Genomic DNA, 22279 nt, shown 5'->3' with positions numbered 1-22279 from the left:
GGGTCTTCTTCCCAGATCTTTCCCCGGACTGTACACCACTCCTCTCAGGTCAAGGGGATAAGGGGATATGGGACTCCTTACTATCCGAGGGATCTGCATCCCTGCAAAGGAGAGAGGGAGAGCTCTCTACTAGTGCCTCCAGGGGCCAGGCATCCCACACTAGCCGGGCCGGTCCCCAGGGGCGGGGTGTCCTGTAGCGGGCTGTCCCGCCCCCTCGGCCCCGCCTCCCCACGCGGCGCCCAGTCCTGGGGCTCTAGGGGTCTGCCCCGCCCTGCTCCCGCCCCTCCGGCCGCCCCTCAGGCTCAGCCAGCCACGGCCGGCCAGTCCTTGCAAGAAGCTGTAGGTCTCTCGTCTCCCGTGTTCTGCCGGCTGTCCGATCTGTGCGCTCTGCTCCGCCATGGAGCCAACCCCCGACGCCGAGGAGGCGCACACGGTGCGCGAGGCGCTGGGCCGCTATGAAGCGGCGCTGGAGGGTGCCGTGCGTGCGCTGCACGAGGACATGCAGGGGCTGCAGCGCGGCGTGGAGCGGCGCGTGGCCGAGGCGCTGCGCCTGGCTGGCCCCTTGGCTCGCACTGTGGCCGAGCTGCAGCGGGACAACCAGAGGTTGCAGGCGCAGCTCGAACGCTTGACCCGCCAGGTGGAGGCGCTGGGCTTGGCGACTGGTGTGTCCCCTGCACCCGGCACGCCTAGTCCGCCTCCAGCGACCACGGTTACAGACCGCGCCCCCCGCCTGGGCACCGCGCGCTTCTCCAGTCATGCTACATTCTCGCTGTCCGGTCGAAGCCCGGTGAGCCCCGGGGGTGCGGCGCGCGGGGTGTGAGCGTCTAGGAGTGTGCCTAGGGAAGTAGGGTTGGGAAGTTGGTGCCGCCCATCAGCTCCGAGTGCGTGCGCTGCCGAGCGTACTCGAGTCAGAGAGCTATACCTCCACCTGCCGCTGGGACTTGATAGCCTGGATTACACTAGTTCTCCAGAACTAGAAAGGACAGGAGAAACATTGTCATAATAGGCCCTCTGCACCTGTCTTGCACCTCTCCCGGATGGTGGTTTTGCCTTGAGATCTGCCCTCTCCCATCTGTCCCATGACTTTAAAGAGTTTGGGACGCCAGGGTTCAGTCTTTGATAGTTTACTGTCACCTGGGGCCTCACCTGCAAGTTGGAAAGGTCAGCATCCTTTACCTGTCTCCTACACCGGTTCTGTTCACGCGTCCTGTGTTGCAGCTTCACTGAGGCCTGACCATTCCGGTTGTAGATTAACCCTGATTGAATTGCCTCTGTGTGTGTGTGTGTGTGTGTGTGTGTGTGTGTGTGTGTGTGTGTGTGTGTGTGTGTGTGTGCGCGCGTGCGCGCAGTCTGGTCCAGGCTGCTCAGCAACTGTTTGGGAACTCAACATTGCAGAGGGCAGATTCTTTACTGGAAACGGACGGAGAGGGGAACTGGCCTTTAGCTGTGTCTAGATTTCTAGGGTCAGTGACTGGGCAGAGGCCCGTGTGGACCAATCTTAACACATTGGTCACGGCCTCCTGGAGTGGCAGAGCCTTGTTAGAATGTTTCCATGGTGTGTGCAGTGGCCCTTGGGTGGCATTTTCCATCCTGACCCGGAATTTGCTTGGGGTGGGGGTGGGGGTGGAGGGGTGGGACGAGTGGGAGGGGTGGGGGTGGGTGGGTTTCAAGCTCCAGGGTCTGAGTACACTGCACCTGCCCCCTGCCTTGGTGCATTCCCAAGGCCCTTAGATCTGCTGTGAGCCTCTGCAGGAGGACATCAGATAAATCCTTGCCCCTAGAGGTCTCAGCCTGGGTGGAGGTGACCCCAGACTGAGCAGTGGCAGTAGAGTGGGCAAAGATACCCTGCTCTAGACTCTGGTCCTTTGGCATTGGGTATTTGAGGAGGGCGTGGTGATGGAGGCTCTGCTCTTGCTGCATCTGTTGCACTATGCATGGTGCCTCGGAGCGGCCGAAAGTGTTCAAAGTCAGAGTGCAGCCTGCAGGTGTACAGGGGATGAGTTGTGAAGGCCTCAAAGTTAGCAGAGGAAATGGCCTTTGGGGGTAGGGGCAGAACGCCTGGTGTTCCCGTGTTCCACAGGAAGTGTCTAGGAATATGGAAACACTTAAATCTGCCCTGTGACTGTGATGACCTGCATGCCCGTAGTATAAACCTGCCACTGGGAATGTCACATGTGCCTAAAACACTGTGCCATCATTTGCTGCTGAAGTTTTAATACCTATTTCTGGAGGCAACTGTTCAAGTTTTTGGTTGTGAGCCTAGCCTTTAACGGCTGAGCCATCTCTCCAGCCCCTGTTCAAGTTTTAAGAAAAAAACAATCTGAGTTCCCTGGGGATTCATGCACATATATATGTGTGTGTATGGTGTGTGTGTGCGTGTGCATGTGTGTGTGTGCATGTGTGTGTGTATGGTGTGTGTGCATGTGTATGTGTATGGTGTGCGTGCATGCGTGTGTGTTTGTTTCTCCAGCTGTGACTGTTTTAAATGGGGATTTGCCGTTATTCACCAGGTAGAGTTGTTTGGGGAGCTCAGTGGGGAGGAGCAGGGTCCTCCTTGATCCTAGTACCTACCCATCCTCAGGAGTGGATGGCGGGTTAGAGGGTGACTGGAGATGAGTGTGCGACTCATCCCTGGAACATGTGAACAAACATCACTTCACTCCAAAGACAGTACTCAAGACTGGCTTGGTGAGCCAATTAGTTTATTGGGGTTATTTACAGGAGCGTGAGTAACTCAAAGGCTGTAAGATCAAAAGCCCACACTAGCAAGGGTGGTGCCTCTGGGAAGCTGCACGACCTGCAGGCAGCAGGCAGCTTGGCCAGTCTTCTCTCTCCATCGTTGTTTACGTCTAACCTCAGGGAAGGTCCTGGCCAGTATCTAACTCAGGGAAGGACCTTGTGAGTTAGCCCCCTGTGTTGTGTTCAGCGGCTTTCCCAAGTGTTTATGGGCCCTCCCCTTCCCTCTGAGAGAGAATGTCTCAATTCTAAGGAATTAGGCCGCCACAGGCAACTTAACTGTGATGGTCCAAGCAGAAGGGATGAGTCAGGTGAGCTACCTGGGACAGGAGTCCCAGAGTAGGAGTCAGCAGCAGACAGGGTGCTCTTTGGCTGAGAGAGAGAGAGAGAGAGAGAGAGAGAGAGAGAGAGAGAGAGAGAGAGAGGGGGAGAGGGAGGGAGAGAGAGAGAGAGAGAGAGAGAGAGAGAGAGAGAGAGAGAGGCTTAAGCTGGGGAGACTCTGGGGTCAGCAAGGATGCTCCAGCCTCTCGGGACTAAGGACAAGGGCTCAGGAGCTGCACAGTAGTCTGAGGACCTGAGAAATGTCCTAGGGCAAAGAGTAGCACCTGTAGCTGAACATTAGGGGTGGAGGATGGCCTGTCTCCAGTTGGACCCATGGGCCTATGGCTAACCCCCTTGCCTGACCCCAAGATGTACTCCCCCAGGAACAGCCATGCAGGCTCTGAGCGAGTTTGTGGTAGTGGGTACCGCTTGCCTACGAACAAGGATGATGGACAGAGTCCCAGATGGGTGCCTGAAGGAGGGCTGTCTGGTTTCTCATTCTGTATCTGTGGTAGGGCGTTGGTGTGAGGGTTCCATCCTGTGACTACAAGCCAATATTGGCTGCCCCTCTTGGTTTGTAACCAGAACTTGTGGAGACAGGTATTTTACTCCCCCCCTCCCCCAGTATGGGGACTAGAGATGGGCTGAATCCAGCATGAAAGTGTTCAGAAGGGGTTGATCAGTTCACTCACTTTGGAACACACAGACCTTAAAAGCGTGTGCCTAGGAGGCAGTGAGATGGTCCCGGAAGCCTTGGAGGAGGAAGAGGGCAGACAGTCTGGTGAAATAACTAGGGGGGACTCCGCAGGAGGCTTGTGGGACAAGTACTTCACTTAGAACAGATAGGAGATACTTTGAGACATCTGCTCTCAGCTGGGCCTCAGTTTCCCTGCATTTGAACCAAGGCTGGGGTGATGGTGGGGGTGATGTAGAGGTGGAGAGATTGCTCATCGACTGAGAGCGCACACTGCTCATGCAAAGGACCCGATTTCCATGTCCAGCACCCATGCCAGGCAGCTCACAATTGCCTGTAACTCTAGCTCTGGGGGGATCCAATGCCTCTGTCCTCTGCAGGCACCTGCACCTCACCCCATGCATATAATTAAAAATAAAGTAATAAACCTAGGGAGATTGTCTTGGCCCCTTTGGACCCAGTGCAGTGAGCAGGTTAGGTTACTGTCCAGCTGATCTGGTTAACAAAACTGTCCCAAAAAATCACTGCTGTTGTCCGTCAGAAAGAAGGGAACCAGGAGGATGGGGTCCTGGGGAGGATGGCTGCAGCCTGAGGTCAGACCTGGGCCCAGGAGGCTGGCAGTGCATTGCTCCCTGGAAATGTCATCCCGAGCTAAGCTGGAGCGGCTGGCTCCCCACGGTCAAAGCAATACAGTTCCTCAGTAGTAACTGCCAAGAGCTGAGTGTCAGAGGCCCCATGGTGAGAGAAAGCAGACTCACCTTATCTGCCTGCCTTTCCCAGAGCCAGTGTGATAAGGGGGCTTAATGCTTTGTGGAGAAGTTTGGATCGAGTACTCAAAAGCTGTGGTGTGAGTGGAGATGGGCTGGGGCAGCGATTTTAACCATCCTAAGTAGGGGTTCTGCTCTGTGTGGGTTGTGCAGAGCCCACGTATGAGCTCCTATGTCCCTGACGATCAGTCTTGCAATACTATTCCTTACCCCCCAAAAAGCTTTCCAATAAGAGGCTCTCATCTCTCAGTCCCCAAACCCACATTTATCTCATCCCCTGCCTCCCCCAACCCCTGTGGAATTCCCAGGCCTCAGCTCCCTCAGAGGGCACCTCCCTTTCTCTAATACAGAGCTGAGACAGGAGACTGTGGGAGTAGGAGGCCAGCTCAACAGGACCCATCCTCAGCCCTGGGGCGCTACTGTGATTTCTGCCCTGATGCAAGCACAGAGTGGGCTCCCCAGCCATAAGGAAGATGGTGGCTCCCTGGGGAATGGATCGGCAGCCTCGGGTGGGCAAGGGCTTAGGACAAGATCTTGCTCCAGCTCGGCTGGTCTCAGCCTTTCCTTTGGTGGCTTTGCCATCTGGGAAGGTCCCACTGGGCGTTCATCCCAGGCTTTATGCTGTTCCTTCCTGCCATCTGGTTGAGCTGCACGCAGTGGGGCTTATCCCCTGGGCTAGAACACTTGCTATGAGTTCTCCTCTGCAGGGACAAGGGGCTTTGTGGGCAGAGCCCTGGATGTCATGAAGAGAGCCCTGGCCTCCAATGTGAACTTGATCACAGTCTTCAGCCATTGTTTAAGTTTGAGAACCTCCTTTTACTACACCAGGCTCCATTCCCTCTCTGTTTAGTGATAGGTTAAAGGTCATTTTAGAATAGCCCCTTGGCCTGAAACATAGGCGAGCCCCTTTTCCAGGCCAGAAGTGGTTGCAGTTTGGGGCTGGAGGAGTCAGAGGCAGGGGAACCTGGGAGTCCTGGTTCAGCTCTATCCCTGACCCTCCGCTTTGTAGAGACCCCTTAGGAATCTGGCCAGTCCTGAGGTGTAGGACCTACTTCTGCCAGTCCCCTGGGGTACTGTGGTGGGTAGAGACTAATGTGCAGGGCCAGGTATCTGGGGTGTGTGTTGTAGATACTTACATTCCTGGGAAAATGATTTCACCATCAGTTTGCCCTTTGAGGCCCTTGTCTAGACCTGTGGAACCTGTTGGACAAGAGTGGGGTGAGTCAGGGGTAGGAGGGGGGATACAGAGACCCCAGAGCTGCTGCTTGACCTCTGTGACAGTGGAGGATGGTCTTCTAGCTGGAAAGGCTGGTTCACTTTCTGCTGCTGACTTAGCACTCAGGCTTCTAGAGGTGCCCCTCCCCTCAAGTTCTAGAGTGCAAGAAGCATCAAGTATCTCGTGATCCGGAGGGCGAGCTTGACTCTCCCATCCCCCCTCTTAGAACAGAAATTGAGGGGTCTCCTGTCCAAACCCTGGGGCTCTGGGTTCTGTCCTCTGTTGCCTTCCTAGGATCCTAACCCTACAGATGGTTGCCTCACTTCGCCAGAGTCTGTTGGGGTGGCCCTGCTTCTTCATCCTGGGAAAACTGGGGTTCCTGGACTTGCCAGTTGGAGGAGCATCTGCATGAGAGGCTCGTAGATTCCCTCTCTAGCTTGTCTCTTGCCCTGGCCTCCATACCTCCGATCCAGTTTCTGCCACCATCACCAGTGACCTCTCTTTGGCTAAACACAAAGGACACATTTTCTCATCTTGACTTTCTTTTCCTTGACCTCAGGATCCCTTTGAACATGCTTCCTTCCCTGGCTCCCTCAGCCTTCTGTTGGGTTTCTTCCCACCTCCCTGGCTGCTCTACTCTCCCCTGGCTGACAGCCTTCTCAGCTCCCTGAGATGCAGGTGCTTATCTGTAAGGCTCCCAGGAGGTGGTGGAGGCCACTGATGTCTCCTTGTTTTACACTAGGTCTCAGATATGCCACCTCATGTCTCTGGTGCCCCTTACACCCATCTTCCCAAAATCAAAAAGTTGGCCGTTATCTGTCTCCTTTAGTGCCACCTTTGCTGGCTTCTGAAATATGTTCTTAACTCATGCTACGGGCTCCTTGTTCAAGTCCGGACCAGCCGGCAGCTTGAACTGCAGGGTTGTGTGGGATCACAATACTGGGCCTTTATGCCTCTCTGCTCTTGTTGTCACCAGTGGTTCTCCTGGGAATAGCTTCTGTCACTGGGTACTTAGCACACTGAGGACCTGATTTGGGTGCATTGCTTGGAGAACTCTTTGCCCCTGGAAGGCAGACTGCCTGAGGTATCACAGGCTGACTCAGTACCATCTGTGTACCTGCTGGCCCAATCCCCACCTTGGATGGGTACACAGGCACCTCCAGACCTCGCTATAGGAGGACCTGATTCACCTGGAGTCAGGGACAAACTGTCATCTGGGAAGCTTGTAGATCAGAGGAACAGCCTGGAATGATCTGGGACAGGCCCAACCAACCAATCATTCAAGCTTCCCAGGATGGAATTTTAGCAGAACTCCAGACTAGGGACAGCTCTGTCTCCCTTTGCTAGACTTATTTTTTTTTTCCTAACCTTAGAGTCATAGATACCTTTGCTGGGAAGGGAGAAAGTTTATTTTCCTCTGGCTACATGTTCTGGCTGTCCTCCCCTTCCCCTAATCACTTCCATATGCAGAGTACCTTCTTTGAGCCCTGAGGATAGCATCTGTAAAATGGGCCCAATGTTTGCTTGATGACCAAATTCCATTTGCATAGCTTGTCCCCACTCTTGATCTGAGATCCAGAGGAGATGGGTTGTGACCCAGGCCCCTTGGTGGGTTGGTAGCTCAGCCAAGATCCCAGGGTTTCTCCTGACACTCTCTCTTGTGTTTGTTCCTGTACCCCAGACCTACTGTAGCCTGGAGGGTGTGTAGAGCCAGCCAGATCTGCACATGCTATGTCTGGGGAGCTCTTGTGTTGGTTGCTTTCTTTGTCAGAAAAGCCTCAGGGTGACTTGGCTCCATGTCTATTTTTGTCCCCAAAAGACCTTGCACCTCACTCTATCTGCTTCTTCCATGTAGACAGTCCTAGCTGTAGGGGACAGGGCCCTAGCCCTGCCACGCATCGTCTGGTGTGTGTGTGTGTGTGTGTGTGTGTGTGTGTGTGTGTGTGTGTGTTTTCTGGACCATTGCTTACCATTGTACCTTCTGTGTGATCCTTTCTTCCCCAAAAGAGTGAAGTTTTTGCCTCCAGAACCAGTAGGGATTTGGGGAAGTGCCTTTAGGGTGGGCAGCTGATGGGACCTTGGGATGGGCATCTGGCTCCCACCGACCGGGTTCAGTAGTGTTGGTGCCCCCGCAGAGCATGGAACATGATGAAGTCAGTGACCTCGAGGCGAGACGAACTTCAAACTCATGCATCATGGAGAATGGACACCAGCTGGATGCAGGTAGGAGCCAGCAGCAGAAGCGGGGCCGCTGGGTGGGAGCTGAGGTTCAGGGCCTCAGCCAGCCATCTCTGCCAGCCATCTCTTGGCTTTGGGGGCAGGTGCTTGAGACTGAACTCCAGGAAGAGACACTGCAGGGGAGCTATTCAGTCTGTAGTAGAACCCCTAAAATGCAGAGAGCCTGGTGCAGCGGCACACACCTTTAATCTCAGCACTCAGGAGGCAGAGGCAGGCAGATCTCTGAGTTTAGAGGCCAGCCTGGTCTACAGAGTGAGTTCCAGGACAGCCAGAGGTACGTGGTGAGAGCCTGCCTTGAGAAAACAAAATAAAACAAATAAAATATACAAAGAAGTGAGACTTTAAGGAAGGGATCTTCCCCATTTCTGGAAGAAAGCAAGCAGAGGCTGAGAAATTGTCCATTAATAGAAGTGGGTAGAGTGTCCTAAGCTGGTGACAGGGGAGGTTGAGGAGAATCAGGTCTGAGTGGTGCAGTAAGATATATGTGGTGATGGAGGTAAGGGAGGCTGGAGTGGTCAGAAGGCTTTCTGAAGGAGCTGGGAACAATGCTCAGAGAAGCAGGAGTCCTCTTGGACTGAATGTGGGGGAATCTGAGGCGTCTGTGTCTGCCATAGCTGATGTACTCTGGTTGGTCATGTGTTACAGGTTCAGCCAACGGATCCTCTGAGGTCCAAGCCTCATCAGCCCAGGAGTCCCCTAGACCACGCCCTGTGAGCCTCTCCTTGCGGCTGCCCCACCAGCCGGTCACAGCTGTCACCCGAGTCTCTGAGAAATTCTCTGGGGAGACCTCAGCTTCAGCTCTGTCACCCACATCTGCTGCTATTGTGGGGGGCTTCACCCCAAGCCCTAGTGAGGCCATCAGTCCTTGGACTCCTAGTCCCACTGGTATGATGAAGGGGTGATATGGGGGTCAACTCCACCTCAGGGTGGGTGAGAGAGGACATGGCCTGGGTGGGGGTTGGCAGGAGACTCAGGACACCCAAGTCAAAACCCCAGCCCACCATATTCTCTGTCCCAGAGACCTGTCCTTACCACATTCCTTTCCAGAGATGCCATTAAGTGGGGGAGATTATGGCAGGTTGAGACCATGGTTACCTTCTTTATTGGTCCTGTGGCAGGACCTTTATTGGACCTGTGGCAGGTCTTTGGCAGGTCTTTATTGGGCCTGTGTCTTATATCCTAGTGTATGACTTGGGCTGGCGCTGTCCTGGCTTCTCAAGGAAGGTGTTGGGACAGTACTTGGTCACACAGTGTTGGGGACCCCGGGCTTTGTGACCTCAAGAGCAGGGAGGGGACAGTTGGAAGGACTTCTTGGATGTCACTGTCCTGAGATAGTGCCTACTGAGCCCTAAATCTTGCTGGTCTGCAGAGTGGTGCTGAGTAGGGCCAAGTCTGTTGTTTCCGTCTTTCCTTGGTTTTATAGAGAAAAGTTCCTCCTTCACACGGTCTTTGTCTGGCTCTGGGTATGGAGCAGTGACAGCTGGCAAACGCAAGGACAGGTGAGTCTGTGGCTCCGAAGGTTGCTCTGCCTGGGACCTGCACTGCAGGGGTCTCTGGGCTGCACGTCTAGGGAGACACTGTAGAGCCGAGCTGTAGGCTGGCAGGCAGAGTTAGAGCTGGGGAGGGAGGTGCCCAAGGTTGGTTGGCTGCCGCTTGGCTCCTTTGACCTTCAAAACAAGTCGGTTAAAATGTTGCTAGTGTGTGTGGGGCAGTGACAGGGTGGTGTAGGGAGTGGGGGAGTCTCAACCTCTCTGGGAGGAAGGTGGGCAGGATGACATTTGACTTGATGCTGTCTATCCTGGCTGGGGACCTGAGTGAGGTACTTGTTGCCTCAGGAAGGGCAGGTACCTAGAGAGGCTCAGGGTTAAAAGCTAACTTTGGCTGACTAAGTAGACGTGAGGATAGGGGAGGGGTAGCAAGATGGATTTCTTTTTTTTTAAATAATAAAAGGGGAATTGTGACTTCCTGGCAGATTGTTCCAAGGGCTTAACAAAGAGGGTCCTATCTAGAAGTGGTGGAGGAGGGGGCCTGGTCTGGCTCTGGGTCTACCCCTTGCCCTTCCAAGGCATTGACACTTACCAAGGGGTGGCAGTTGTGTCTTGAGAGGGGGCCGCTTTCCCTCCCTAGTTGGGTGCACTGGCCAGGTGTGCTACCAACTGCAGCTCAGTTCATGAAACCTGCAAAACCAGTTGGGACCTGAGCAGGTGGGACTTGTTCCCCCACTGCTTCTCCAAGGTCTAGGGGTCCCTGATAGGTATAAGCTGTCTACCTCAGTGTGTCGTGGACACGCACACAGGGTGAGTGTTCCACCTGGGACCCAGGGGAGCGCCTGGCGAGGGGCCGGTTGGTTGTGTTCCTGACCTCATGATTTTCTCCTCAGCCCTCCACTGGTGACCCCACCACAGTCACCCCCATCCTCACAGCCTCCAGCTATGACTCAGGCCCCTCGCCAGGGAGAGCGTCGCAGGGAACTGGTGAGGTCGCAGACGCTGCCTCGTACTTCAGGGGCGCAGGCTCGGAAGGCGCTGTTTGAGAAGTGGGAGCAGGACACAGCAAGCAAGTATGGATCTTCTATCGCTGAGCTAGCCCAACGAGCTCCCAGAGCAGGCCCAACCACGGTCACGGTCCTTCAGGCATAGCATAGCGAGGCTGAACCCTGACTATTTCCCAGTGGGATGTTCCCAGGATCAGATCTCTCAGGCAGAGGCCAAGGTCAGGGCTGTTTAACAGAGCTGACTGAGGTTGAGGAGTTCCTTTTGTAGGGAAAAGAGGGCTGTGGGGCTCAGGACTGGGCCAGGCTAGTGAGAGATGCTCCCCTGCACTTGCAGGTACCCCAGTCTTCTGCTCCCTCAGTGTCCTAGGCCATCCTTGCATCTGAATAACTGCTTCTTCATTTTCTGGGCATGACCTGAGAGTCTTGAGAGGGAGGCCCAGCTGTGGGTCTGGTCTTGCTTGAGGATAGAAGAAATGGCGCAGTGGGACCCAGGGCCTCACCAGTCACTCCCTGTTAGAGACGAGGCCCTTAGATTGCAGCCTCCTTTGCAGATTTATTCGGGGTTCTTGTCAGTGTGTGGTATTGATGTCTGCTGAGTGCAGGTTACTGTCCTTCTGGGATGATATTCCGCTCTACTGAAGGAATCAGATCCAGGAAGCTCCCCCTGCCCCAGCAGCTTGCCTTCCGGCACTACCGAAGCCAAGAAGGAAGGCGGGGAGAAAAGAATGGAAAGATTGTTCAGGAAGCGGGTTGGGGTCCATGACACCCAGGTCCTTTGTTTTGGGATTCCCCAGGGACCTCTCCTTCCTCTAGGGATACTAACAGGGGTGCTAGAAAGCCAGTTGTGGATAGGAGGCGGCATGGCTGATGTGTGGCACTGTGCTGTGACCACAGCTATAGCATGTGGGTTGAGTACTGACCAGAAGGTGTAGGGATGTTCTCTTCATTGGCTCCCACAGCAGGCTTGCCCCTCTCTCCACAGGGGCAAAGGTGAGACCAGGGCCAAACTAAAGAGGTCGCAGAGTTTCGGTGTGGCCAGTGCCAGCAGCATCAAGCAGATCCTGCTCGAGTGGTGCCGCAGCAAGACTGTGGGCTATCAGGTGAGTGGACGGAGACCAGCCAGGCCTATTGCCTGCCCTCGACTTGCTGGCGGGGCAAGATCCTGCCAGGTTGGGGAGGGATGGGAGCAGGGAGCTTATATCTTCTGAGTGGTACCCAACCTACCCAGCATGGCTTGCTGTTCATTGTGTTGGGACTGGAGAATCTGCTCAGAGGGTTGATTTAGGTGTCAGGAGTGGGGTTCCTGCTGACTTCTGCTTTTTCTGCTTGCAGCATGTGGACCTGCAGAATTTCTCCTCCAGCTGGAGTGATGGGATGGCCTTCTGTGCCCTAGTGCACTCATTCTTCCCTGATGCCTTCGACTACAATGCCCTGAGTCCCACACAAAGGCAGAAGAACTTTGAACTGGCCTTCACCATGGCTGAGTAAGTATGGCAGGTCCCAGCCTAGACCCTGAATACAACTTCTGCCCTGGTTAAGATCAGGACACACAGACAGCTTTCCAGTGAGCTTAGGGACCTTGAGGCCATCCAGTCTGTCTTTCTCTTGTCTGAATGGTAAGACAAGAGTCACACACTGCTCAGTGATGGAGCTGTTTCTGCTCTTCCTGCCTCCTTGCTGGGTGCTCAGCCTTTGCTGTACAGTCTGGGAAAGCAGCCACAGCAGAGCCCAAGGGACAGTGGGGCAGGGGCACTGTGTACCTCCCCTTAGGCTGGTGTCAAGGTCCTCAGCAGGAAGCTGGGACCACCTGGTGTATTTTAAATGTAGATTATATCTCCCTAAATACTGTCATAGCATGGTCTGTGGAGTCACTTTTGGCTTTAGACTTGTTTCCTGTTACTGTAACAGTATATTAGAGGCTAGGTGATTCATAAGGAGGTTTATTTTGGCTCCTGGTTCTGTAAGCTGGACATTCAGGAGCAAGGTGTTGGGGTCCGCTTGGCTTCTGATGAGGGTTGTTCGTGTTCATGATGGGAAGTTGCGGACCAGTTGTCATCTGTGTCAGCAATTGGCGGATGGAGGGGCTTGGTGCTTTATAACAACCTCTTCTTGGGATAACTCACCCACTCTTTTGAGAAGCACATTAATCCCTTCCTAAGGGTGGATTCCTGATGATCTAAATTACTCTTAAAGCCCCACTACCTTTCAACATTATCATAGCAGGGATCAGGCCTCAACATGTGTCTGGGTGGGGGCAAGCCATATTCAAACCATAACACTTGTCTTGTATGTCCCACTCATAGGGGGAGGACCTGGGGGAGGTGAGCACAGTTCTGGGATCAGGATATGCTTGGAAAACCCGTTTGGGAGCAACGCTGAGAGTTGTCAGGACCCTGTGGGTCACAGGTGTGTGTTCCAGCTGGGCAGGGCGTGTATTAATTGCTTTTTTTTTTTATTTCTGTGACAAAATATCTGATTAAAGCAACCAAGGAAGGAAGGTTTTAAAGGGATTGAGTGTGTCACTGAGGGGAGCAAGGCAACAGAAGAATTTCAGGTGCACCACAGGCATGAAGCAGAGATAGATGGGTGGACGGACGGATGGACAGACAGACAGACAGACAGAGGTGTGCTGATGCTCCATGCATATTTTCCTTTACATTTGGTACAGGGTCCTCAGTCCATAAGGCAACCCCTCCATTCAGGATGGGTCTTCTCAGTTAAACCTCTCTGGGAACGTTCTCACAGACACACCCAGAGGTGTGTGCTTCTATGCTGATTCTAAATCCAGTCAAGTTAAGGTCAGAGGAGAGCAGCCCTGGGGTGTGTTTCCTGTAAAGACTCATTCTGAGGGTATGGGCGGGAATGTGAGAAGGGGCAGGCAGCAGCGGTGGGACGGTGCATTCTCAATAGCCGTACTACTTCTCAGTACCTACCGTGACTGGGCCTCGGCACAGTTTGAGTGAGTTTGGGTAAATACGAGCGATGTTCAAACCTGGCCCCTGCCTTCTTTGTACTACCCTGGGGCATACCTTGAGGGAGAGTATTACAAGCTCTAGGCCTGTTGTTGCTGGAGCTGAGTGTACCTGAGAGGAGCTAAGCCAAGGACTCATGCAGCCAGCTTACTGGGACCGGGCAGGGAGGGGCCTGCCCTGATAAATGCTCTGACTTCCTTGCCCCTCCTGTCCTTGGCCCTTGCAAGGCCTCTGGTTGGTTAACCCGGGTCAGAGGATCAGGGCATCACCACAGGGCTCCTGAAGAAGAGAGCAGGACACAGACAGTAATACTCCGGCCTTCCTGGTGCTCTCTGAAGAGTAGAGAGAAGGAAGGCCAGCTCCAGAGTTGTTCTTTGTGCCTTTGTGCTTCCTCTTGCAGCCTCTGAGGGACTGACTATGTTTGTCCTGGTTGTGCCCTCAGGCCGCACATCTTTACTTGACCTCAGAGATTGGGCTGGGGGAGGTGCTATCTTCATTCCATTTCCTGCCCAAGCTCCCCAGCTCTGGTCCTCCACATTAGGACCTAAGCCTGGACAGAGAAGGAGGGGACGGAGCAAAGGGTCTCATAACCCATGCTTGGTATTGGAAGCCTGCCTGAAGCCATGGCCACTGTCCTTCTCTGAGGCAGACGTGCTTCCTGTGAGCAGAATGGGGGCTCTGGCTCTCAGCTCTTCAACCTGAGGCTTGGGGATAGGGGTCCATGCCCGTTGTGTTGATTTGAATTCTAGGTCTCTTTTGGGATCAGAGGAACGCCTTGTGTACTTTCAAAGCCTTCCCTTTCTTGGCTGCTAGGGATTAGCTGTCATCCTAATAGCAGAAACAGCTTGGATGGGTGTGTTACGCAACTGGATCCAGACGATGGTGGACTTGGGCCAAGGGTCGTGGCGCGCGGTCGAGAGGGGTGGTTCATAGGAAGAGGCCCGGCTGCTTGAAACTCTGGAGTGACGGCTGTCAAAATTCAGACTACAATGTTTGGGATCAGGGTTCCCATTACATACCCCCAAACTCACCCAAGTCAAAGAGGCTAGGTTTAGCTTACGGGAATTCTTTGTCATGAAATCTAGAGGGCTAGACAGAGCCAGTTTATGCCCTGGCCACCTTGGTCACCTAGAGCCAATGATCCAACTGGGTTGTAGCGGGGAGAGGGACAGTCTTAGGCAACGTGGGGGTGGCCCAGTGCCCCATGTTCTGAGGAGCATACATAACTTCCCTAGGCAATTAGGGCCAGAGTTACTCTGGGACGTGCTTTCCCAGCCGGAGGTTTGTGAGCGCAGTGTCTCCAGACTCCACACAGATGTTTCTTCTATTCTCAACCTCGGGGGAGGGTGGTGGTGGCTGGGCCAGGTTTTGTCTCCCTTCTCTCCCCGAGCAAACAGCAGGATAGGACCTTGGCCTTACCTCCTGGTGGCCTGAGTCTGCTCCCAGCTGGGGAGGGGAGCGGGGTGTGATGGGGCCTCTGAGATGACTTCTGGCTTTTTCGGTGACTGCAAAGAGTAGGGAGGGCCATCAGAGGCAGGTCTGTGTGGGAAGCTTACTCAGTGCCTGGGAAAGTACCTCCCCTTATGAGTCATCTGTGGGATTGTCTCCCAGGTACAAGGGAGAGAAGGCTGTGGAGGTGGGCTTGCTTCCCAGGGTCTTCTGGGAAGGCAGTACGCTTAGATCTTTGGTTTCTTGGACAGTAGCTGGCTAGAAAAGCTGCATGGGACACTTGCCTGAGGACGTTGGAGCCAAAGTCAGCATCATAGGTTAGCCAGCAGCAACTGATGGATCATGGTACCCTTGGAAGTCTTTGGGAGCCACGAATGCAGAAGGCGTCTCAAAGAGACAGGTTTGGGAACAGACAGCCCAAGCTGAGAGGAGCCTGGTGTCCAACCAAGGCATGACCTTTGGAAGAAAAAGTGCCCACTGATAGTGTTCTTAAACTGTTCATCCAGAAAAGGAGCACTTCCATAACTTTCCATGAGCAAGTGTCTTCAGGGCATAGAATGCACCAGGAGTCTTGGGAGCAAATGTGTATACCACCCCTACTCTCTGTAATTTCTGGGCCCAGCGGTTCCTTGTCTCCTAATCTGTGTGAGTGATGTCTTGCTGACAGCGATGGCGTCCCTCGCCTGACAGGTGTTTAGGGCCTGGAACAAGGGCAGAGCAGCTCCTTTTATGGAAAGGGCAATGCAGGGTGGGTGCCTGACCCTTCTGAACCTTTCCTTCCCACCCCAGCCCATAGCACGGGAAGCCGCAGGACACGCAGCCCAAGGCTTCCCGCTTGCCCTGTGCGGAATGCCCCTGCTCTCCAGTTACACGCAGCAGAAGGGGCTTGAGTGCTATTTGCAGTGCCCATGTGTCCCTGTCTAAAACCAGATGGGAGGCAGCGGTCCCACCCCTGGTCTGCTTTTAGTGCAGTCTTAAAACTTACCCCAGCCCCTCCTCCATGATCCGGGGTCGCTGAAGATGCAATAAAGAGTAAAATGTGTGTTGTAGTAAGCCAGCATCACCCCTGCTTCAGGCTGTGGGTGACACTTGACGTCATCCGAGCTGTGTGGACTTCTCCATGTAGTTTGCATTACTTAAAACAAGTTTAGGTCACTGTGACAAAAGCACATCTTTTAGATGGAAAGGCCAATTGGGGCCTCCAGTTTTTTGACACTTACATATTTTAATAGAAGTCAGCAGTAGCTGTTCCTGTCTTGGATTCTGTGTTCTGGGAGACAGACAGCTGCAGATCACTAAGTCCCGTGCTTTCCTGTCAGCAGTTCGAGGAATCTTGCTGCCATTGTAGCTGACACCATGGTGTCTCTGAAGGAGCATATTCTACCTGAAGGGGCAAGCTGGGGTGAAAGGAAAGTGCCCTCAAGGGTCAGCTCCGAGCCAGGCAATAGCATCAAAGGCAGGGATGGATACTGTTGGACCCGTGGGCTGGAGAAATGGAGCTCCTTAGAGAAGGGGTAGAGTGAAGGGCAGAGGTGGTTGAGGAAAGAGAGTACTCAGAGATGTTGACTGCATGGTGTGCTGTGGTTCTGTCTTAGAAACTGCACTCACCCCGACTGCTCCACTTAGAAATGACAGTGTGGCAGGGTGGGGACCAGTTCTCTGTCCTCCTGCAGGGACCGCCAACACTTTGTCCATGATTTGCTGTCAGGGCAGTGGAGGGTGACACCAGGGTGAGGCCTTCACTCCCATCATCTTTGTAGCTACCCTTATCTGGAAGACTTTCTTTCTGGACAGGGCATGGAGGAGTTTGCTGGAGCATGTCTGAAGTCTCTAGAAGGAAGGAGGGGTTTCCTTGATACCTTCTGCACGGGTCAGGGACATCTGGGACAAGCCAGCCATTCTGAATATCCTTGAAGTGGCCTAGAGAGGAGTCAGGATGCACTTGGGGAGAGTATCCTCAGGGGAGGTGCAGAAAGCAGATCTCAGTTTAGGGAGAGACATAGGTGCGAAGGTTTATTCCAACAGGAGAAGGGCTTTCTTGTGGAGGGGAGTGAGAGGTGAACTGTACCAGGAAGCCAAAGAACATCTGTGACCTAAGGAACAGTTTCCTGGTGGCCAGAGCCTCCTGCAGAGGGGTCAGAACAGCCCTGGGCCTGTGGGAGGGAAGAGGGAGAGAGTCTTCATACAGACAAGGTAGTGTCTAAGTCTCTTCCAAAGCTGACGTCCCAGGCTTCTAGTGCTGTCCTTTGATGAAAGACCATCAAAGGGATCGTGGAAGCTACCACTGTCAGTGGACAATATAGGCTCATGCGGCTTGGTTTGCATGCACCTGGGGGTTTGTGAGGCCTGAGAGAGAGAGAGGATGTGGGACTGGGGTTCTCCCTGCAATGTCATGGTGGGGTACCACATGACAAGCGATAACATCTCAAGGTGAACTCAGGTCCCCAGCCTCCGAAGGATTCAAGAATTTTCAAATCTTGGCTACAGGGCACCTTTGTATGCCGACATCTCTGACACCAAACCCTGCCTTGGTCTTTTTTGGGGAGAAAGGGTGCCAAACCCACTTGTCACCATCTTGTAACCTCTGGGTTCCCTTACAGGTCACCCTCTGCAGCCCCAGGGGGAGACGGGAGGCGGGAATGGGATCCGGGACAGATGTCTCCATTTCGCTTTGACATTTGGTTTCTGGCCAGCTCTCCAGAGCAGAGCCCAGCTGCTGCTAATGTTACAGTCTTTGTCTGGGGAGCAGGCTGCCCAGGGAACTGTTCTGTGAAAGTGTTGTGTGAATTGTGCTGAACTGGCTGCAAACTCTGGGATGGGATGGAGGATTCCTGACTTGCCTGCTGGGGTCTCCCATCTGGTCAGGCTCTGGGGAATAAAGACAATATGGAGGCATAGCCTTTCAGCAAGCCTGCTGGGAGTCAGGGTGAGCAGAGGCTGATTCTGACTGACTGCCCAGGAAACGGGTACTGACAGGTGACAGGGTCGCCAGCATTGGCATCCGACTAGCAGTTTATATTTCATATCCAGGTTCTTTCCCCCGTTATCTGCTCTGCCATGTATGTATGTGTGCATCCTTATGTGTATGTGTGTGTGTATGTTATATGTGTATTGTGCATGCGTGTGTGTATTTATGTGTATGTTTGTATGTGTGTGTACGTATGTGTGCGTGCATACACATGTGTATATGTGCATGTGTGTATGGTATGTGTGTGTGCATGTGTGTGTATGTTTGTATGTATGTATGTGTGTGTGTATGTGTATGTATATGTGTGTGTATGTTTTGCATGGGTGCTTATACATTAGTGTGTGGGTGTGTGTACCCACCCACATGTGTGCATGCAAAATGCCAGAGGAAGATAATGTGTGACTTCCTCTATTGCTTTCTGACTTTGTGACTTGAGCCAGGGTCTCACAGAACTGGCAGCTCACCATTTCATATAGGCTGGTTAACTGTCGAACTCCCGGGATCTGCCTGTCTTTGCTCCTGTGGTGCTGGGGTTAAAGACGTGTGCATCCCTGCTCAGCTTTTCTTGTTTTGTTTTGTGAGACAGGTTTTCTCTGTGTAGCCTTGGCTATCTGAGAACTTGTTTTGTAGACCAGGCTGGCTTCAAACTCACAGAGATCTTCCTGCTTCTGCCTCCTAAGTGCGGGGATTAAAGGGATGCACTACCATGCCTGGCCATGCTCAGCTTTTTTGTGGGTGCTGGGGATTTGAACTCAGATCCTCATTGCAAATACTGTTACCCACTGAGCCGTCTCCCCAGGAGAGCTGTTCTAATGGGTTCATGTTTTTAGTTCTGATACACTTTTTGCAGAGGACTGAAGAGGGCAACAGATATTTTTGATATAAGGTTTGTTGAATCCATGAATGCAGAGTCTGTGGTTACAGAGGGTCAATAGCATGTATGTATTTGCTGAGTCACGGGTAAACTCCCCTTCCTTACTGTGGGTCATGTGTGTATGCGCATGTGTGTAGGTCAAAGATCAAAGGTGCCTGGGGCTCATCAGGCAGGCTAAGCTGGCTGGTCAGTGAGCCCCAGGGACTTGCTTGCCTCCGACTGTCCCCTCCCCCCAGGGCTGGGATACAAGTGTGCACCACTATGCCTGGTTTGTTTGTTTTTTTTTAAACTTGGATTTTGGAGATTTTACCAGGCCCTTGTGTTTGCAAGGCAGGCACTGAATGAACTACGTCTCCAGCTCTGTGAGTCATGGTCTTACCTTTGTTTTGTTTTGTTAAGGCTGGCTTTCATTTTGTAACTCTGGATGGCCTAGAACTCACTAGGTCAACCAGGCCTGCCTCAGACTTAGGGATCCAGCTGTGTCTGCCTCCCAAGTGCTAGGACCAAAGGGCTGCACGCAGTACAAGGCTGGACCATGGTTTTTGTCTATTTGCTTCTTTGTTTTGTTTTGTGTAGCTGTGTCTATCCACACATGGCTGTGTGTCCATGAGCTCCAGTGCCCCAGAACTGCTCAGGTACCCTGAAGTTACACATGGTTATGAGTCATTTGATGGGGGCTCTTGGAACTGAGCTCAGGTCCTCTGTGTAGCAGTAAAGGCTCTTAACTACTGAGCCATCTCTCTGTCCCCTGGATTGTCTTTTTGTTTGTTTGTTTGTTTGTTTGTTTAAGTTTAAAAACTATTTCAGAGCTGGGCATGAAGGTACATTATCATAATCCCACCATTTAGGAGGCTTGGTCAGGGGAACCATGAGTTTAGGGCTATGCTGGCTATGCTGGGCTACACAGTGAGCTCCCATCTCAAAAAAAAAAAAAAAAAAAAAAAAAAACCCACAAAAATAGCTGGGCTGTGGTGATGCATGCCTTTAATCCCAGCCCTGGGAGGCAGAGGCAGGCAGATCTCTGTGAGTTTGAGGCCAGGCTGGTCTACAGAGCGAGTAGCAGGACAGACAAGGCTTCACAGAGAGAATAAACAAATAAATAAAATAAGAACAAACATACTGTTTGAGGAAGCAGATGGACAAATTTATCATTTTTGCCTCCATTTTACATTTGCTTTCACAGTTCTTGTCAATTTTCCACGTGATGCTGATGTGTCATTTCCTTACTTCTTTTTTTTAAAGATTTATTTATTTATTATATATAAGTACACTGTAGCTGTCTTCAGACACACCAGAAGAGGGCATCGGATTCCATTACAGATGGTTGTGAGCCACCATGTGGTTGCTGGGATTTGAACTCAGGACCTCTGGAAGAGCAGTCAGTGCTCTTAACCGCTGAGCCATCTCTCCAGCCCATTTTCTTACTTCTATATGAACTGCATAGGTGGTTTGCGTCTGTGGGAGTCTGGGAAATACCCCATGGACTCAGCAGCTCCCAGGGTTCTATAGAGACCTTGATTCCCTTCCGGTGTGTACTTGAGCGCCGCAGGCTCAAGGCAAATCCTGTTTGGGGACAGTGATAATAATCGCCCAGTGGTGGCACTGGTTGTTGCTCATGGGGACCATGCATTGATGGGGCTTCTGTGTTTCAGGAATCTGGCCAACTGTGAGCGCCTCATTGAAGTGGAGGATATGATGGTGATGGGCCGCAAGCCGGACCCCATGTGCGTTTTCACCTACGTGCAGTCGCTCTACAACCACCTGCGTCGCTTTGAGTAAAGCCTGGAGTGGCCAGGAGAAGAGACTCTGAGGTCCCTCATGTTCCCCCATGGCAGCCTGACCCACAGGAGGGGAGCTGCCTCTCTGGTGTGAGCTGTTATTTGTTCTCTGACATGTGACCACGTGCCCCTCACACTCAGTTACTGATTAAAAGTATTGATGAGGCTAAGCTGAGCCCCACAGCCCCTCACAGCCAAGGGCTGGAAGGAGAAGGCAAAACTCGAGAGTCAAAGAAATTGGTGCTAAGTAATGATCTTCCTATGGGGAGTGCTCATGGTTTCCCCTCTGGTGAATTTGATATATTGGCTGGACAGGGTTCCATTGATTATCAAGTTTTCTTTCTTCCTTTTTTTTTTTTCCTATCAAAATACCAGAGGTGTGTTTTGTTTTGTTTTAAACTTCCTCACACTCTTGTTGGTCCCTTTCTCCTCTCCCTCTGGGCCACTGCCAGGAAACAGATTAGTCAGCCCCAGGACCTGGGTAGCAGATTATCTTCCTATCATCTCTTCTCTGTGGGGAGGTGGCAAGGTTTCCACCTAGACCCAGAGGGGCTTCTGGTACTCACAGGAGACCCCACAAGTGTCTAGCTAAGGAATGGTTACTCGGGTGCCCAGGGAGGAAGGATAGATAGGTCCTGAGCAATGAGAGATTCCCATTTGCTCCAAGTATTTATAAAAAAGGATTGCATCTATGCCACTGACCTGTTTGTACACAAAAGATGTGTCAGTCTTTGCTTGGGTTTGTTATTTCTGTTTGGGAAACGGGGAGGAGGGTTGGGCAGTAAGAGATTGCATAGGTTTAAACAGAGGTCTACTGAAATCATACCTTAGTTGTTTATGTATTTAAAACCACTGGCCTGGGAGGCTGAAAATGACATTTACTGTCTACCAATGTACTTGTCCCTCAGCCATTTCAATGTTGAAGGATTGTGAACGGAAAATGTACCCCCTGCCGATCTGTCCCTTAGATATTGGCAAATATATTATGATAAAAAGTGGCCCAAAGTTGATAGTTTCGAGTGGTCATTGTTTTTGTTTTGTGTATGTGTGCACACATGCATGTGTGTGTGTCTTTCCTTCTTTCTTCCTTCCTTTCTTCCTTTCTTTCTTTCTTTTTATAATGCAAGGGGTTGGGGGGTTGAACCCATGTCTTCTAATATGCAGGCATGCTCTCACCACTGAGCCCCTCCTGCCCCTGCCCCTGGGGTGGTCCCTTTCGTGGAAGCCCATCAAGGAATGCTGGTTTTATTTCACAGATGTTTGGCAGTGGAATTTGGATAGAAACCCCGTTAGAGTCCACAAAGCTACAGGCCTTAGCTTATTCTTCCCTAAGACTGAAGCTTCATTTTATAATTGAGTTGGATGTTAGCCAGAGACTTCTAAACCTCCCTTGAAGGACCTAATATGGGGTCTTCACTTCACCTGATCCCCTTTGAGTGGGGTCACCCCTGTGCCCGAGGTGTTGGCTACTTAGGACACAATGTCCTCAGGGACCCTGGGCTCTATGGTAGAGCTTGCAGGTGATTTGAGAGTTTTCAGTGGCTCCATTTGCTCAGGCTATGGCCTTGATCCATCTTTTGGGTTTTCCCATGGTGGGAACCATTTCCTTCCTGCCTCTCTCAGCATTTGTAGGCTTGGAGAGCCTTATCCTTAGCAGAGACATACATACTGGGGCTTAGGGTTTCCAACTTAAAGCCAACAAGGGCACACTGGGGCTCTATAAACAGCATGCCTATATGTCACTGAGTAGTCCCACATGGCAACCATGCTCT

General features: G+C 52.4%; 1 protein-coding gene and 1 long non-coding RNA gene across 2 annotated transcripts; one reads left to right on the top strand and one right to left on the bottom strand.

The window, feature by feature from the left end:
• Positions 1–334: 334 nt before the first annotated feature.
• Positions 335–21512, top strand: Smtnl2 (smoothelin-like 2). Its single transcript, NM_001190998.1, has 8 exons — positions 335–787; positions 7870–7957; positions 8618–8857; positions 9396–9471; positions 10353–10532; positions 11449–11566; positions 11799–11950; positions 20382–21512. The coding sequence occupies exons 1-8, from the start codon at positions 398–400 to the stop codon at positions 20506–20508; spliced, it is 1371 nt and encodes a 456-aa protein (NP_001177927.1). The 5' UTR covers positions 335–397; the 3' UTR covers positions 20509–21512.
• LOC134480820 (uncharacterized) lies at positions 2675–8621 on the bottom strand. Its single transcript, XR_010055672.1, has 2 exons — positions 7705–8621; positions 2675–5718 (listed from the first exon to the last, which is right to left on the bottom strand). It is a non-coding gene; the product is annotated as an uncharacterized LOC134480820 (long non-coding RNA).
• Positions 21513–22279: the final 767 nt, after the last annotated feature.

Source organism: Rattus norvegicus, chromosome 10 (assembly GCF_036323735.1).
Source record: "Rattus norvegicus strain BN/NHsdMcwi chromosome 10, GRCr8, whole genome shotgun sequence".
Classification (NCBI taxonomy): domain Eukaryota; kingdom Metazoa; phylum Chordata; class Mammalia; order Rodentia; family Muridae; genus Rattus; species Rattus norvegicus.
The sequence above is the reverse complement of the archived record's forward strand: the minus strand, read 5'-3'. Positions and strand labels throughout refer to the sequence as shown.

What these genes read in the sequence shown, in the direction of transcription:
- Smtnl2 (NM_001190998.1), top strand. Translation starts at nt 398, where the DNA reads ATGGAGCCAACCCCCGACGCCGAGGAGGCGCACACGGTGCGCGAGGCG. An exon ending in TTGGACTCCTAGTCCCACTG is followed by an intron (nt 8,858 to 9,395) that starts GTATGATGAAGG and finishes TTGGTTTTATAG; the next exon opens with AGAAAAGTTCCTCCTTCACA. An exon ending in GCAAGACTGTGGGCTATCAG is followed by an intron (nt 11,567 to 11,798) that starts GTGAGTGGACGG and finishes TTCTGCTTGCAG; the next exon opens with CATGTGGACCTGCAGAATTT.